This window comes from Etheostoma spectabile, chromosome 15, assembly GCF_008692095.1.
Source record: "Etheostoma spectabile isolate EspeVRDwgs_2016 chromosome 15, UIUC_Espe_1.0, whole genome shotgun sequence".
NCBI classification, from domain to species: domain Eukaryota; kingdom Metazoa; phylum Chordata; class Actinopteri; order Perciformes; family Percidae; genus Etheostoma; species Etheostoma spectabile.
Window position 1 is genome coordinate 3,490,872 of NC_045747.1, and position 17,683 is coordinate 3,508,554.

At 41.8% G+C, this 17,683-nt stretch overlaps 1 protein-coding gene across 2 annotated transcripts in view; it reads right to left on the reverse strand.

The window, feature by feature from the left end:
- llgl1 (LLGL scribble cell polarity complex component 1) overlaps window positions 1-17,683 on the reverse strand; it is a 36,372-nt gene that overhangs the window by 674 nt on the left and 18,015 nt on the right. Inside the window, exons 6-24 of one of the 2 annotated variants that reach the window (XM_032536490.1) lie at window positions 16,288-16,450; window positions 16,027-16,162; window positions 15,069-15,123; window positions 14,727-14,881; window positions 13,961-14,181; window positions 12,171-12,238; window positions 10,593-10,767; window positions 8,996-9,100; window positions 6,663-6,955; window positions 6,245-6,398; window positions 6,019-6,157; window positions 5,513-5,826; window positions 4,808-4,999; window positions 4,574-4,646; window positions 4,003-4,117; window positions 3,186-3,244; window positions 2,315-2,450; window positions 2,125-2,207; window positions 1-1,057 (exon numbers count right to left, since the gene is read on the reverse strand). The exon at window positions 1-1,057 is cut by the window's left edge and continues 674 nt beyond it. In XM_032536490.1, coding sequence (XP_032392381.1) covers window positions 2,129-2,207; window positions 2,315-2,450; window positions 3,186-3,244; window positions 4,003-4,117; window positions 4,574-4,646; window positions 4,808-4,999; window positions 5,513-5,826; window positions 6,019-6,157; window positions 6,245-6,398; window positions 6,663-6,955; window positions 8,996-9,100; window positions 10,593-10,767; window positions 12,171-12,238; window positions 13,961-14,181; window positions 14,727-14,881; window positions 15,069-15,123; window positions 16,027-16,162; window positions 16,288-16,450 — 2,632 coding nt within the window. In that variant the 3' untranslated portion in view covers window positions 1-1,057; window positions 2,125-2,128. Of the gene's footprint in view, window positions 1,058-2,124; window positions 2,208-2,314; window positions 2,451-3,185; window positions 3,245-4,002; window positions 4,118-4,573; window positions 4,647-4,807; window positions 5,000-5,512; window positions 5,827-6,018; window positions 6,399-6,662; window positions 6,956-8,995; window positions 9,101-10,592; window positions 10,768-12,170; window positions 12,239-13,960; window positions 14,182-14,726; window positions 14,882-15,068; window positions 15,124-16,026; window positions 16,163-16,287; window positions 16,451-17,683 lie in introns of both variants that reach the window. The other variant, XM_032536489.1, reaches the window with a different exon arrangement.

Genomic DNA, 17,683 nt, shown 5'->3' on the forward strand with positions numbered 1-17,683 from the left:
TCCTTCTTTTTGTCCGTAAAATATCTTTACTTTCTCCGAAAGCCATACAAAACATATGTAATAGAACGTCATTATTTGTATTACAAAACATCTTCATTTTCCAAGTACTTTGTTCTTCAATACCAAAGGAGTAGACTGAGAGCTTCTCAAAACCTCGGTGGTGATGTGCTTGAGTGTACATTTCGGCTCACACATTTAAAAACAGTTGATCCCTGCACCACCACGGCTCACATAGGACACTGGGTGCAGCAATTCAACTGCACCTAATGGCAGAGGGGAAAAATACAAATCGTACAGCCTTTAATACTCAAATATTCAAAATACTTCATTTCCTTCTTGAACTTCACAATAATCCCCTTCAGTCTCTGCTGGATATCCTGATTTCATAAACACGGCTCATTCACAGGGCTGTGGTGGTGTTAAGCAGCGTGCAAAACAATCCGACACATCCACTAGTGTGCACAAGGAATCAACAAGAGCATGACTGAGCGCCGATTCCAGTTCCAACTGGGGAGAAACCTCAGACCGATCCAAGCACGCCCAAAAACCTGTGGATAGAAAAATAAAAACACAGAAACGTCACTGGTAAGTCTCCTCTGCGGGACGTCAACAGCCCTTTCCTCGAAGGCTGAGCCGCAGTCATTACGCCTGGAGAACGCTTCATAACCATCGGCTCACCACGGGAAGAAAGGCCAAGGAGGAATGACCACACAGAGCGTCAAGATGGATGACAGAAAGTTCCGTTTTTAGTGGTTGAAATCAGAATCGTTAGTCCCAGGTCCATCCAGGCGCCACACTGTGCTAGGTAGGCTGTCTCTAGTTCCATGTGGGAGGCAAGGTCATGTTTCCAAAGTGGCTATATAAGAAGATGGAGTTCTTCAAGTGGGAGGAACAAACAACATGAGTCTTGAATGCTGTATTCTTTGTCCGTATGAAAGGCTTTCCTCCCAGTTTGTGCCAGGCTAACAGGAGAGTGCAGAGTGTTGGCTGGGGGCTCCACAGTGGGATGATGGGGGATGGTTGTGGTCCAGCAATGAAATCCGGTCCATCCCAGTCCCTGTAACACATCAAGAACAATTAGATAAGCAAAAAAGCATTAATTGTGAAAAGTTCTACTTTTACATGATTGTAAATTTTATAGATAAAAAAAAAAAAAAATGGACTCAAAAGATGAGCAACAGATTAATTGATAATGAAAAAAAGGTGGCCAAATTAACACACCAATATAAACTACTAAAAATGTATATATAATTGACAAATACAATGGAATATTTTACATATAAAATAAAGTGATTGAAGTACAGAATATGCAGTTTCACATACTATACTATGATTTTTTTCAAGTATTGTCTATATTTTCAAGTCGCACCACCAGAGGGAAGCAGAGAGCTTAAAAGATGACAGAGAGCCTTGTTAACCAACAGACAGAGCAGGGAGGCTTCAGCAACCATCACCTCCTGATTATGGAAATGCAGACAGTAATACACCTGAATGGATGAGTGCAATTAGTGCACACGCTTCAGCTAGGATGATTATCTCTTTGTTGTAGACAAAAGAATAGCTTTCCAACTTTTTTCTCTATGTCTTTAATTGGAAAAGATAATACATAACACTATAAAGTCAACTTATAAGATGCGCTGATAACAGCTGAATAAAAGCTGTGATCTGATTGGATTGTTAAAGTGGATCAATGAAATAAGACGTAGGACATAACTGAATTTAAACTGGTGCCGTGAATAAAGAGGCTTCACAAATTAACCCTGGGCCATCTCCAAGTACAGTACGGAGACAGTGAAGAGAAATACCCTAAGCTACAGTATGGAACGCTCTTAGAAAGCACACGTCTGTCCAGTGGGCCTTGATGGAAAAGATTCCTGCTCCTCTGACTCCTCCAAGACACCGGGTGGAGGGAGAACAGAGAGGAGGGTTTGTTATTGGAATGCAGCGCTCAGACAGAACAACTCTTTGAAGTCTGCACACTCTTGACCAGCTCCATTAGAAACAGGTGTGTGTGTGTGTGTGTGTGTGTGTGTGTGTGTGTACTTTCATACCCAGAGTTTCCTCTAAGCAAGTGCGAGCTCGTGCATTTGCTCGTACTGATGCGTTTGTGCACACGTTTCTCACCTGTTCAGTTAATGAGGATGCCGGCCGAGCGTCCCTCCTCCTCTTTAATGTTCTTCAGGTTATTCTCTGCCTCGTCCACAGTGCTGCACGGCAGATACACAAAGCACATGATAAATTATTGTCTTTTTAAAAACACTTTTTTAGACCGTGCAAGCTGTGGGTAGGTGCACATGTAAATGGGTGTGCCTACGTTAGAAAATCCCTGACGTCCTCCACAGTGATTTCCCCGGTCGAGTCGAGGGTGAGGTCAGCAAAGCTGAGGGGGGAGTCCAGTGGGGTGTCCAGGATGGGAGAGGACAGGGAGCTGGGAGGTTCTTCTGTTTGCCCTGTGAGGGAGAAACCCATGAAGCATGTTTCTACGTCTGGGTGACTGATAGTGGTGTGTGTTGCTGGAGGACTCTACCGGCATTGAATACAATTTAAGCAAGCAGTTAAAAAACAACTTGATCAACATTTAGTTAGACAACAGACTCAGAAACAATGACACCCCAACAATGTGCTTACATTTAAAAAAGATGAATGAAAGAATGAAAACAGAGACTCTAAGTGAAATCTGCATTATTATGTTTTAAACTGCTTGCTTTGTTCATTTTGTAACACTGGCTGAGGCTGTGAGCCAAACACGTTTTTTATTAAAGTTAGTTCTTTTTTGCATGCATTCTGCCTTCTTCTCAAAAGCCTCTACATTCTCATCATCACAAAGAGAAGTGTCTTTTAAATCTGTTTTCTCTTGTAAACATTCAATGGTGCAATACTGCTTACAATTTTTCTAAATGGAGTCTTCTCTGTTGACTACATGGACAGGTATTAAAATCTCAGCGTCCGGTTAAAGGCCCACTAAGACATAAACAAACCCCACTCTGGTCTCCACAACAACCATCATGTCCTGCCAGAGAGGGAGGTGCTGGGGCATACTGAATGGTTACCATGGAGACCGGAGGGGAACCCCTGCTCGGAGTTTAAGGGGCTCAGAGAGTGGAGGGTGATGAAGAGTGAGAACAGACAGGGGGAGAGAACTAACAAAAAGGAGTTTGTGTGTGTGTGTGTGTGTGTAGACGTACCCTCAGCCTGACCCATTTGGTTCTTGTGGGTTCCGTTGGCCTGCGGCGTCATACCATCGCTGAAAAGACACATGAGCACACACCATTTACTTTGGAAGTAGATATACAATAATAATAATAAAGCAATAACAGTGAAAGTATAATTTCACATGCAGCTGAGTGCGATGGCAGCCCAAGAGAGAGCATTACAAACAGTAGGTTTAGTGCTTTCCAATGTGGGGTCCAGGGACCACAAAGAGTCCTTACTAGTGTGTCCCTGTGTCCCTGTCCATTGTGTTTTTTACAATTTGTGCATGAATGTGATGAAGTGACTTGGTACGTCAGGTACTTTTAATGGGATTAGACAACAGGCAGCCTGACAATTTTATCCATTAACAAGTTATTGATATTTTTTCTCAAAAAAATATGACATTATAAAATGTAAGGGATAATGTAGATTGAGCAGGTCATTGTTGCAAACTGCGGAAAGGCAGGACTTAAATCCTGTGTCACCCTGTCGGAGTTCAATTTGCACCAATGACCTGCTCGCTCTACATCATCCCGCTTATTATCCAGCTACTTAAGAAATCAATAATCCAGAGTCTGTGATCAGAACTGTGCCCATAGCAACGGTCTGTCATTTTTGAATAGCAGACTGTAGAATGCCGTAGCTGACCAATCAGAATCAAGTATTCCACAAAGCTGTGTAATACACATTGATATTTTATAATATTACATATATTGTGATAGAGGATGCTACCTATAAATAGCATAACATAAATAGTCAAAACAAAAGATCCTTCCGAGGACTACATTTTAGCGTCCGTGTGTGAGTCACCTGGCAGGGGTGGGCTCTAGCGGTCGGTCCAGCTGAACAGAGCAGAGCGGCTCAGTGAGGACCTTGGCAGACAGAGAGAACCTCTCGTACTCTGAGGGAGAGATCAAGTAAAACCCTGCGGAGAAAAGCAACCAGACAACGATAAGACCGTTACCACATTCAACTTGTGATTCATTTGAAAAAAACTTTACAGTAAAAACAGAAACTGTGAAAACTGCCCACAGTGAAGTGTACAGTTTGTCTGGTACAATATATCTGGAAAGACAGGCTGATGTCATTTTTCCATCTTAAGAACCAAAAACACATTTCCATTCACCTACACTGTATTCGGGTAGAGGCAGAACTCTCAAGAGCATTTATCTCAGATCCTTGGCCGATAAAACTATCCGCATGACTAGATACTAATGAGGCAAGTGGAAAAATATCTTTGGGTGTAATATGCGTGAAATGACCCTTTTACTTTTTTTTTTTTGCACAGTTTTGCGAATGTGAAAGTCATCATCATAATGCAATGTTCTTGCAACTTTCAGCGCCTGAAGAAAAGAACAATAATCAAGCGTATTTTCCTCACCCTGTCCGTTCTTGGTGAAGACACATGATGCAATGCCGCTGATGTCTTCTTTGCGGATGCAGTCGTAGCGCACCTAAAGACACACAAAAATATGCATAATAATAACCAGTGCATCATTAATAATTCAGTAAAAGAAAACACACAATACACACAAAAACTGTCCTAGTGTCTAAATTAGACTTTTCCAACGCACACACGCACGCACACACGCACACACACACACACAAACCCCACCTGTGGTCGCAGGCCAGGTATGTTGAAGAGGTGCATGTCGCCCAGGTTGGTCAGACAGACCAGTGTGTGCTCGCTGTAGTCTTCCTGAACTGTGGAGTTAAACACCACCAGGGCCACCTTCCTCACCCGACAGCCTTCGTGCGCCGTCAGCTTGAACTTGGTCTTAGCGCTCACCTTGGGGAGGGAGAACACCTACAAACAGAGAGCATAGCAGGACGACAGCCAGTATTTTAAACTGTACCATCATCGGTCTTTCAGGGCTGGGCAATATATCAATATTAAATCGATATCTTAGATGCTGGGTATCGAAATATTATAAATGGCTTACATGTAGTGTTGTCCTGGTTTAAAAGGGTACATTACAGTAAAGTGATGTAGATTTCTGAAGTTATCATTTATTGCTCGTTGCGGTATCGACATTGAGGTATTTGGTCAAAATTATTGTTACATCTGATTTTCTCCTTGTCAGCCAGCCCCTTTTCATGGTTTAATAAGCCCAGTCTGAACGTTGTATGGTGATTTTGAAATTATGTGGTAGGGTTTGTCAATGTATGTAAAATAAATGGGAAAAAAATCAAAGGAATTGAACTGTCTTTGAATAGTTGATCCTTATGAAATGAAGAAAAACACACCTGCTGACTGACTGGACAAATGCAAACCTGCTTTTTAATGCATTATAACACAGGTGTCTTTTCCAGCCTTTACCTTTAGCTGTTCCTCCGAGGCGATGAGGACAGAGTGAGCGTTGGTCATTTCCGGTGCGATGGAGAGGTCCTGGGAGGCTTCGTAAGGGTCCGGTAACGGTTTCCCCCGGCCGTCCAACACAGATATCGACACCACGGGGGCCCTGTGCATCAGCTGGATCTCTTTCCCCAACAATGCCTCCACACACACACTGCTCTCGCCCGCTCCGCCCCGCTCACACACACGCCCCAAACCGACGCCGGGCACCTCCAGAGCGTAGGCATACACACTGCCTGAGTTGGTTCCCGCCCATAGTGTGGGGCCATGGTGTGTTCCTGGTCGATACGGAAATACAGCACATACAGTTAGTGCTGTGGAAATGATGTTTCTTTTAAGTTGTTCCGCCACTGGTTAGCTCAACATTTAACTTTCCCAACAATTTTTTTAAGAAAAAAAGAAAAAACAATGTTACAGTATAGTCAGAGTTCCACATTCTGTCCATAATCTTAGCGAGTAAGTAAACACACCGTCACGTAGAAAGGTGTCAGCGAAGCAGAGACACCGCACCACCCCAGACAGCGAGTCGTCTGCTGACCGGGGCTCAATCCTTCGCTGTATCGGAGCCACGTCCTCCTGCTCTGCCAGAGCAGCGTTGGCCTCCTGGACCTGCACACGGCAGTCACAAAATGCAGAATTGTATTCAGTCTGTATGATGTGTATGGCCCTCTTTCTACCAAGATGACATTCATTTACCTTGCTGGTCGGTGTGGTGGTGATGGTGCGTTTCTTCCCCGACACCCTGCTCTTACGGATGCGTCTGAAGCTCTGTCGTAAGGACTTCTTCAAGGACTTGACTCGGGACAGGGGGCCCTCCATCGCCAAGGAGTCATTAGGGTGCAGGGTACATCTAGGAGAACATGAAGAGCAGTAGTGAATTTGTCAGCTTGCCTCACCTGGTTTTGTTTTTACTGGCTTTGCCCCTAATGTGATGCATGTTGTTTTCAGCTTGCATTTACACTGTCAAGATTGTGAGGGACTGCTGTAGATTGTAGTGCGTTTGTCTTATTCACTGAATGTGAATGACCAGTAATGTAATCTGAACAGAAGCAAAGACATGAACAGAAATAAAAACACAATCATGACGTGAGCTGTGTGAGTGTTTGTCCTTAACCTGGCGAGCACAGCGTTTCGTCTGTGGTAGTCAAACAGGCCAAATCCATGACTCGTCCCGAAGGAGATCAGGTTCCACTCGGCGTGCAGAGCCACCGCCGTAACAGAGGCCGGGGGCAGGCACTGCACCAGCACCAGTGGCTGAAAGCCGGGAGGGAAGGGGGCGGGTTTAAGGCGCGGCTCCAGCCTCTCATGGCCCTTCCAGGTGAAGCCCTCCCTGTCCTGCAGTAGATCAACCACCGACACGTCAACCAAGTGGTCCGAACGCTCGTCACTCAGACCCAGAACAATCACCTGGAGAGAAAGCAGAAGTAAAGAAACTTCATGGTTAAGTTTCCATTTCTTAGTTATGTCAGTGTCCATCAGTAAGTTTCCAAGACACTAACCTGTAGCAGAGGTTAGTGTGATTATTCTGGAGCCTGTCTGACAATTGAACCTAGCTGACAATTACAGATACACACTTGTGTTGTTTGACACAGTTTTGTTAAATTATTAGCACATTAAAGAGCTCCTCTTCTCCAAAAAGTAAAACCCAATCCCTCTCATTTTAAAGACAGCAGTAAGGGAAAGTGGTGCTATTGTAAAACCAGTTAATAACAGACTGTTTAAAGAATAGCTAGTTTAAATTAAAGTACACACCTTTTACGTGCAGCAGAGCCTGACAATTCACTTTCCAGGAAGTAGCGAAGTAATACTTTATGTACTGAATGTTTTTCTGTCCATAGAAATAACCGTATTTTATGTGGAATTAATATTTATGGTATTCATCCATATCCATGGTCTCCAGAAGATTATAGATGCCCTAACCTTTCCTTGTGCACCACTATCAAACCAGAATTTCCACAAGAGGAGATTGTCACGAAATGTATTGAGCACATGCTCCACATTCAATGTGGACACTTTTTTCCTATTGTGTTACAATTTCCACCCCCCTACTAAAGCTACTGTTCATTAGCAAAGCTGTCAGTATGTTGATTTTACTTGTTTGGGCCCAACACTATTTATTGTGGGGAGCACAAACGTTCAAGTAGTTTGTAGTCGTTAAAAATAAAATACTTTGACTTAGATCAGCTATGCCCATCCCAGCTGAGCAGCTGGGAAGTGTAAGACCGCTTGTGTGACTGCAGCTGCAACTCTCTGGCTGCCAAGTTAATCAGCTAGCTTCATCTCATCCAGAGAAAATACAACAATAAAAATAGAAGAAATAATAGGCTCTTCATCCCATATGAACTTTTTAGTCAAATCGTCTCATTTTTGGCATCAGAAAATTAACAGTTGTTAAGCAAATAATACAGTAAATTGCAGATAGATAGTTTGGTCTTCATCATCAACTGGCAAAGTGTGTATGGTATTAACCTGCATTATTATGTTGTGCCAAAGTGTGTGGCTGGTGTCTATATGGTATCTCACCATTTAATATCTTAATGACAATATTCCATACAAATTGAATGTTGTCATTAGCTAGGATAATTTGTATTTTGTCCTCTGTTGTTGATCTGTAATTTATGTAATTTTTTGTTGTGATATTTTACTCTGATTTGTTTTATTTATTTAACTTCACTTATAGGTACCACTAACCTGTCAGGACTAAGGATGGAAATTAGACTTGATCCTACTTGATACTTGATAATCCTGGATATTTAAATTCTTCCAAATGTTTCTAATATACAGTACACTGTCCCTTCTTGAAAATAAAATAAACTTAAACTTTTACTTTGAAATGTTTATAGTACAAACCTCCCTGCAAAAATGATACTATTATCTCTATTTAAACGCATATTTTCAAATGATATTCAAACATCCTTAAATGTCTAAAAACACTTAGGGCCCTGTACTGTAAAGTGTCTCTGACCTATCCAAACACCTGAAACGCATTTTCAGTAATGTGTGTGTAATTATGTTTGGTTTGCCAAAATGGGGACTGCTGCGTCTGTGTAGATGAGAGCCCCTAAAATAGCATCTGAATAACGCACCACTGACTTTAGACTAGGTTTTTCCTGGTCTGTGGCGGAATTGTTTTTGTAAACTGCAAAATAGCACCAGGGGACATTTGCACCTGAACACGCCTCCTCTTTTCCCTAATTTACTGACGGGAAAATTCAGCTGCGCGTCGGGGGGTAAAATAGGAACGATACATGCATCAGTGTGCAAAGTCAATTGCGCTGGGTGCAAAACAGGGCCCATGGTGTTTGGTGGGTTTTAGCCACATTTAAAAATATAAAAATGGTCTTCAGAAAAATAACTTCCCGTATTTTGTCCCCTAGAAACGACACAAGATGATGTATGACAGAGCTAATTACTTTTGCATGCGTTTGTAGTGTGTGTATGATTTACCTGTCCAGCAGTTCCAGCCACCACCAGCTTGTTGCTGTATTTGCACAGACTGATCTTCTGGATGCCCAGTCTGGGGTCGTCGCTGTACGGGTCAAAACAGCCCACCTACACACAAACACACGCATGTAGGCCTGAATTAGCAAGATAAATGCTAACAATACCCTACACAGGCTGAGTGATATTTGGAGCTAGTAGTTTCTCAGTGTTCTTTCTTTACTGAAAATCTTACTGACAAAACCAGAGATTTTTTACCAACATCACCTGTGACTTTGAGAAACTGGGATGGATATTATTGTACCAAATCATTAAAGTCATCAGCAGATTTATCAATAATGAAAATAATAATTAGTTGCAGCCACAAAGAAATTCAGTTCAGGCATAACAATGTCAAACTGCCCTCCTGAAGCTCTCCTCCTTCCTCTACAGCAGCCTCTCTACTATTAATCTCTGGCAAATGCCAGGACAACCCCCCCCCCTACTCATCAAGGTGCATTAATCTGTCTCTGCACACAGTAGGAGTTCCAATGACACACACACACACAAACACACACACACCACACAACACACACACACCACACACACCACACCACCAACACACACACACCACAACACCACACACACACACCACACACACACACAACACACACACCCACACACACACACACACACACACACACCACAACACACACACACACACCACACACAACACAACAACCACACCACACACCACACACACACACACAAACCACACACACCACCACCACACACACACAAAACACACACAGAGAGAAAGAAAGAAAGAAAGAGTCTGGAATTCATTACATAGGAGAAAAAAAGGGAAAGGCTCTTCATCCCATATGAGGGCCACATTCCTGAACATGCAGCTTTGTTACCACAGGATACACTAGGAAAGGTAGGGGGAGCAAAAGAGTGAATAGGAAGAAAAGAAGAGACAACAGGCCAAAGACAAATTGTATGTGTCACTGTTAAATGAATCTCTCAAAATCTGTTTGTCTCTTTCATAAACCATTTCTGCTATCCGGTTCTTAACACATGATGACAAGCTGTTGGTTACAGCTACCTACTGAGCCCTACTAAAAGGAAATATAAAAAGGGAAATCTTGGTCATCCGCCCAAACACTGAGGAACCTTTCCAACTGTAGATCCAGTTGATTTAAATATTCATTGAGTGTTTTGCTTCCTGACCCATCTCCATTTCCCGTCAGCATCTACCAAAGCCGAACTACTCCGTCAGATTTGCTCCAGATGGAATTCTTCCTTCCGATGCTGAATCAGTTCATTTAAAAGTAATTCTGCACAGAAAACAGGCCATTAAAACTAAATCAGACAGTGGTTCCTTCAGAGTCAAGTTTTAATAACAGGAACAATGGGGTGGGTCCTGTCTGAGAACCAAACACATGAAAACAATTAGATGAGAAAATCAGGCCACAGATGTAGTGTGAGAGGACTGTGTTGTGTAATACACAGATTGCTTTAACTCCCACAGCCTGTAAAATAAGACCCTGCGTGTAATCTCTAACTCCCTTATTTTTACTTTATTTCCCTATCTTGTGATGCTCGCCTCTTCAGTTCTCACCTTCCTGAAGGGAGGCCATTCCTCCTCCTGCTGCATGTCGGGGTCATCGCTAGCGTCCTGAGGATCGTCGCACGGGTCACAGTCGGTGTGGAAGACATTGGCTGTGCTGAGTTTGTACATCGGAGTAAGAGCAACACCTGATGCATCCCAGAAACGCACAGTGCCGTCCTCATGCCTATAAAACACAAATGATTTTCAGTACAAATCAGAATGTGCAGGTGTGTGTGTCTAAATAGCTTCTCATTTCTGAGTTCTGAGTATTTATGAGCAGTCCTCAATTCTCTGGACTGCTCATAAAGACACATGGTTGCCACTTTAGGTTTTAAGTACACATAACCACATTCATTGATCCATTGCAAAAACCCTAAAATAAATCCTGTACAATCTTTATAATGGTCCATTTTTGTTTAGACTGAAATAATGAGGTGTGGATTAAACACTACAGTATGGTCATTCTAAGGATGTAGTTTGTGGTTTTTAAATTATATTGCATTATAAGAAAAAGGTCAAATTAAGTTAAGTCAATATTATTTACATATCCCATAATTACAAAATGTGCATCAATAGGCTTTATAACCTGCACAGCATAGGAACCATCCATAGAACCTTAGTTGTTTCTAATATATTGCCCACCTCCAGCTAGAGAGGTTGCAATAAAAGAACAAAAGTATGGGGAAAAAAAGAGAAATTTAACACAATTTATCCTTGGAGGAACATTAATGTATGTACTAAAACGTAATGATAATCCATTAAATGTAGTAAAGATATTTCACAAACTGTGGTGCCTCCCTGAACTTCAATCAATCCACCTGTTATGTTTCATTTACATGCTGTAGTCTCATAAGGCCCCATGTTAATGGTAGCTCTGCCAAACATCTGCAGTCAACAACATCATGTCAGGATTTACTTGTTGCAATTGCAATGCTGACTAATTTCATTGTCAGGACAAGTCACATGTAGATCCAGTTTTATGCAGGACATTCATGTGGTTCACATCAGAAAAGACATTGAAAAACATGCAGCTTTTAGTCACTTACATTTACTAGAAAGCAGCACGTTTGTGCCAGATTTGTGTCTTGTGAGAAAAGTGGATCAACCTGTGGGTGCAGCCTGTGACTGCGCGCATGTGTGTGTACATGTGTGCGTGTGAGACCAACTTCTCCTATTCCTTGTTTTGCCAAGACACGACTCCCATGTGAGAGGGGATTCTAATGGAACTCCTACTGTGTGAGAGACAGATTAATGCACGTTTTGCTGAGTATGTATGAGAGGAGGTTGGAGTGGGGGGGTTGTCCTGGCATTTGGCAGAGACTTATAGTAGAGAGGCTGCCATAGAGGAAGGAGGAGGAGGGCTTCAGGAGGGCATTTTGACATTGTTGTGCATGAAATGAATGTTTGTGGTCAGTTCAGATCAAAGATTTAGATGTAGAATGAGACAAAACAGTTTTGTTAAGTTTCAGATAGGGCTGCAACTAATGATTATTTTCATTATTGAATAATCTGACATTTCATGGATTCATTGATAAATGGTTTGGTTAAAAAATGTCCGTGTGTGTGTGTGTGCGCGTGTGTGTGTACCCTGTCAATAGCAGCTCTTGCTGTTTGGGTGGAGGAGCCAGGTTTTTACCTCCACAAATGGGCCAACTCTGAACAGACAGACAGAGATTGGAGAAAAGTTAGAACTCCATCATATTAAAAAGTTTAAAAAGACACAACTCACACATTGAACAACACATTCGCTAACCCTTTCCATTTTTCTTATAAACTCCAGCTCAAAATGTACTGGCCTTGACACAGAGGCATTCCCATTTGGATGAGAGCGTGTACACAGAAACACACAAAACTCAGCTTTGTTGAGTTCCATCGGTTTTAGTGACCAGTCTCTCCGGTCTGGCCTAGCACAGACAGACAGCGATGATTACGAGTACACCAGCTGTGTGTGTGTGTGTGTGTGTGTGTGTGTGTGCACCTGTGTAATCTCTGCCACTGATCTAACAGCTGATCTAAGCTACAAAGCCTTCGCAAAGCCTTAAACTGTTTTAAGCTGCTCTTAAAGTTAACACACTATCAGCAAGCTTCCTCAAAGCTATTTAGGTGCCAGCCTCTGAGCTCAGATATACAAGCACCATGAGTAATACCACCCATTTAACTTTAACATCCTTACTATAAACATATATAATTCCACTGCCCTTACTACCCATTTATGTTGCTCTCCACTCATGATCAGTGGCAGCAGTTGAGCCTCCATATGACACTTGACCTGCCATTTAGCAGAAATCCAAATTAAACTGTGTAACTTGAATCTGTGAGCATGCTGGTTTGTACGTACAAAGTATGTAAACCGATTGGTGTTGATGGCTGGAGCCTGGCTACTGGCCGTACTTTGTTAAGCTAAGGTTAGGTAAAGGTAGCTAAAGGTTAAGCTGTTTACAGGCATCTTGGATTTCCTGTAACTAAAAATCCCTACGCCCATGAATAAACCAATTTACTGAATAATCTTGTTGTTCATACTGTCCCGCCAACAGCCACAGCAGTCCACCAGTTACACAGAATCAAAAGAAGTTGCTACCACTACATTTGACTGAGCAGGTATCGCTTCTACTACATGGAAAATAAATGTAGGTCCTGATAGAAATCTGTCCAGTGTTTTTTTTTTTTTTTGATGATGCTGAAATAATGTCTGATAAACTTATTAACAATGTTCACTAGCCAGTGTATCTGAAAGAACTAAAGATGGAAACATGGAAAATGTTGTATAAAAAGAAGTCGGACATTCTGAAAACTGTTTTGTCACTTTTGAAGTCATAGAGGCGAAACATTATTAAATGTATTTTCTTTCAACTAAAGATTTCAGATTTCAAACATGATCAGATAATGGGCTTATTAATGATATTCTGAACAAACTGACATGTAAATGTATCGGCTTATTGTTAAGTATATACACTGAACAAAATTATAAACGCAACACTTATGTTTTTGTCCCCGTTTTTCATGAGCTGAACAAAGATCAAAGATCTAAGACTTTTCCTATGTACACAAAAAAACAAACACAAATCTGTGTTAGTGACATATACGGTCTATGGTTAGTAAGCACTTCTCCTTTGCAGAGACAATCCATCCACCTCACAGGTGTGGCATAATAAGATGCTGATTGCACAGGTGTGCCTTAGGCTGGCCAAAATAAAAGGTCACTCTAAAATATGCAGTTTTACTGTATTGGATTGTAATTTTGTTCAGTGTACATGACCCATTTTTTGTGTTTTATTTACTTGTGTTAATTGTTTTAGGACATACTGTAATTGCGTGAGTACTGACAGCCACATAAGACATTTCAAACTGTGCTTTGCAGATCGCAGTGTGCTTCTCACCCCGTGTGCGTGTTGCCGGCCCTGCTGTGCTTTGCCAGCGTTGACTAGCCGCTCCCAGAGTTTGGGAGGGACGCTGGAGATGTGGAAGGAGCAGGTGATGGCTGAAGAGTGGAGAGGAGCCAGGTAGGGGGTGGGCATAGAGGGCCACCCGGGGGTCTGGAGGTCAATCACGACCAGCTCCTCTTCCAGTAACACTACCAACGCAGACGGCTCATCAAACTCTAAGAAAAGACAGAATATGAAACATTTGGATTCTATAACTTTTGATACAACATGAAAGTGAACCTGAAACTCCGCTGAAAGAGAAACTTAAAGCAGATTCTTGAATCAAAATAGAAAGTAAATCTATAGATACTAGGGCTGGGACAATATGCTTTTGTCCTGATTCGATTCTTTCGCAATACATTGATTTATGATCCGATTTTCATTTACTGCGATTCTAGAAGTATTGCAATTTAATAGTATTGAGTATTGCGATTTTCTTTTCCTTCTTTAACAGAAAAAAGTCAAAAAAGTTGAATAATAAACTTCTAAAGACAATTTATCATGAGACATTTTTAAAAACAAATGGTTTTCTCATAAGGAATGCACATTGCATGTCAATCAATCAAACTGACATTTGTAAAGGAGTACATTGCTCTGTTTTTCTGGAAACATATGATGTAGTTGCTGTCATCAGTAAAGTATAGACAGTTTTATTTGTGAATCATTGGGGTTCCCCCCCAACTCCTAAAAGATATAGCCCTTGGTGCTAGCCAGTCCTGACCTTTCTCTGGATCTATGCTGTGGACAGTGAAGAAGTCGATGACTCGGGATGTGAAGTCAAAAGTAACGTGGTCTTTGTCTTGTTGAATGGTCAGACAGTGGCGGTCACCGTAGCTGGCCCTGGGCATCCCGCCGCTGTATAACAATACTGGAGAACTGGAGCAGGGCACACAGAAAATATATTTGTTAATGTCAATTTCATCAGTCATCAAAAGGAAACAAAAAAAATTGTCTTACACTTAATGAAACAAAAAGACAGGAATAAAGATTTACTGGCACTGTGATCCAAAATGTCCGGTCTGACTGCAGGAATCAAAAATACGTCACAAAATAAGTCACACACCCTGTCTGTGTTGTTCTCCACAAGATCTTGTTGATGGCCTTGCAGGGGAATGGACCTGTGACAGACAATCATGAACAGTAAAAGTTTTTAAAGAACATTACAGAGACATTTATCAGACTAATTTTTTTTAAAAACTCCACAAAGCATTTTTAGTCAGAGCAAGGGCAACAGAAAGAAAAATAGGATTTGAGTGAGAAAAAGTGTTACTCTGATCCAAATTCTCACCATAATAACGAGTCACATTATCCCAGCACTAATGAGCCCCTTTCATACAGTTGGTTCAACACGTTTTTTTAGGCGCCTTTAAGCCGCCTCCCTATCTGTGTGAAAGTTACAAAGATGGAATGGGGGAACAGAATTGCTGCACTTCAAGCCAGCAACATAGGTTGTCACAGAGCTGTAACACAGCCAAACAGACATCTGTGAGAAAAGGACAGCCAGCATGGCAGGACTACTTGCAGTACGATGCGCGAGTCAACCCACAGGCAACTCCAAAAGTGACAAAGCCGCATCCTGAGTAGCCTTCTTTCTACTGACAATTGTGCTCCAATAATGCATAAAGTTGAAGGTTTGTAGGTTTGGTTTGTTGTGGTTGATTAACAAGGGGATCAGCTCACACACACTAGTTGCTGAAGCTGTTGCGTTTTGCTCCCGGAATGCCGACATGCCATGTGAAATCCCACCCTGGGGCGCAATTGTCGCCTTTGCTTGGTTCTATGTTAATAACCAAACCAGAAATAAAAGAGTCATTGCGGCGCTATTTTGGAATCTCTATGTGAAAAGGGCTAAGGCTAATAAAAACATTGTCAGTCGTTGGACATTGGTCTTTGTGGACAAGACCACCACCTCCATTAGACCTGGATGAGGTGCTCAAACATGCCCCAATCAGACATTAGCTGGGAAACACAAATAGGTGCTAATGTCTGTTGTCTCTGTATGCAGTATATGCATTTCTCACCATATGGGATGGTGGAGGACACTGGCTGGTGATTGTAGATGTTGCCATTAGTAACAGCCCACACGGAGTAGCCCCCATCGTTGTGGGAACTGACAAATAAGTTTCCAGAGCGTTCCCACACCAGACCCTCCAGCTGCTGCAAGACAGACAGAGACACACACAGACACACACACAGACACACACTCTTGTCACTTTTGTTGGTATTCATTGCAGCAGTATGACAGATTCATCACAGAACATTGTCAGTAAAAAAATCTGTACCTGCTTGCCCAAGAATAGCTGTTCTGTATGACGGGTGCTCAGATCCCATAGGACCACCAGGCCCCGGCTGTAGCCAATCAAAATCTTCCCTGACTGCTGAGGATGTTCCTGAAGAGATTCCACCGGCCCTAAGGATTTCCCACATCTGTAATCATCAGGCAGGCTGGAAAAACAAAACATTACCCATTATCCCAGACATGTAGTTTGTGTGAATGGCTACAGGTTAAAACAAGGTAAAATTATCTGCGAAGGAGCCTTCCATATTGACAGGGGAAGAAATAATAAATACTGGAAGAGTAAAAGGTTGACCCAATATTAAAGCACTTTGAGCAGGAGAATGATTCAGGAGTCATATCATAGACCATCCTTATTTACGTCCACCTGTTATCATGTGATTAAAGACCAGTGTATTCCATACACAGTCCATGTGGTGGCAAAGATAGTAAGTGGACTTTTAAGGTTTGACTAATTAGTAAATAATTAATAATCAATGTTCGAAATTAGCCATTTTCACTTAAATGCATGTTGTGAACTGGGGCTCTGACTTGTTGAAATTTACAATCAATCATCACAGTGTCACAAAATGTGAAAGAAGGAAATGATATAAGAAGTGGAGAAAACATCTGTGCATATTGACAATCCAGTGGATAAGTAGAACACAAGGACTGGACAGCAAAAGAAACTCCAAAGTTCTCTTTTCTTTTGCACAAAAACAACCCAAAGCAAAACTCCAAAAGTGTTCAAACTTACAAATCGGTTTTGAAAGTTTGTATTAATGTGCATAAAGAAGCCAAGAAAAGATGGAAAAAATCTCCAAAAGTCATCAAATGACATATTAGACAGTCGTATTATATGTCACAAAAAGTTAGATTTTATTTCAATCATTTACACTTTCAAAATAACATAAAACAAAAAGATGGCGTCTGCAAAAGTTTGGGCACCCTGCAGAGTTAATACTTTGTACTGCCCCCTTTGGAAAGTATCACAGCTTGGAAACGCTTCTTGTAGCCCACCAAGAGTCCTTCAATTCTTGTTTGAGGATTCTTTGCCCATTCGTCCTTCAAAAGTCTTCCAGTTCTTTGAGATTTCTGGGCTGTCTGTCACGCACTGGTCTTTTAAGATCTATCCATAGATTTTCAATTATGTTGAGGTCAGGAGATTGTAAAGGCCATGGCAAAACTTTCAGTTTACGCCTCTTGATATAATCCACCGTGGATTTTGAGGTGTGTTTAGGATCATTATCCATTTGTAGAAGCCATCCTCTCTTTAACTTCAGCTTTTTCACAGATGGCATCAAGGTAGCATCCACAATTTGCTGAAATTTTATTGAATCCATTTTCCCTTCTACTCGTGATGACTTGTGTTGCCTTTGCCACTGGCTGCAATACAACCCCAA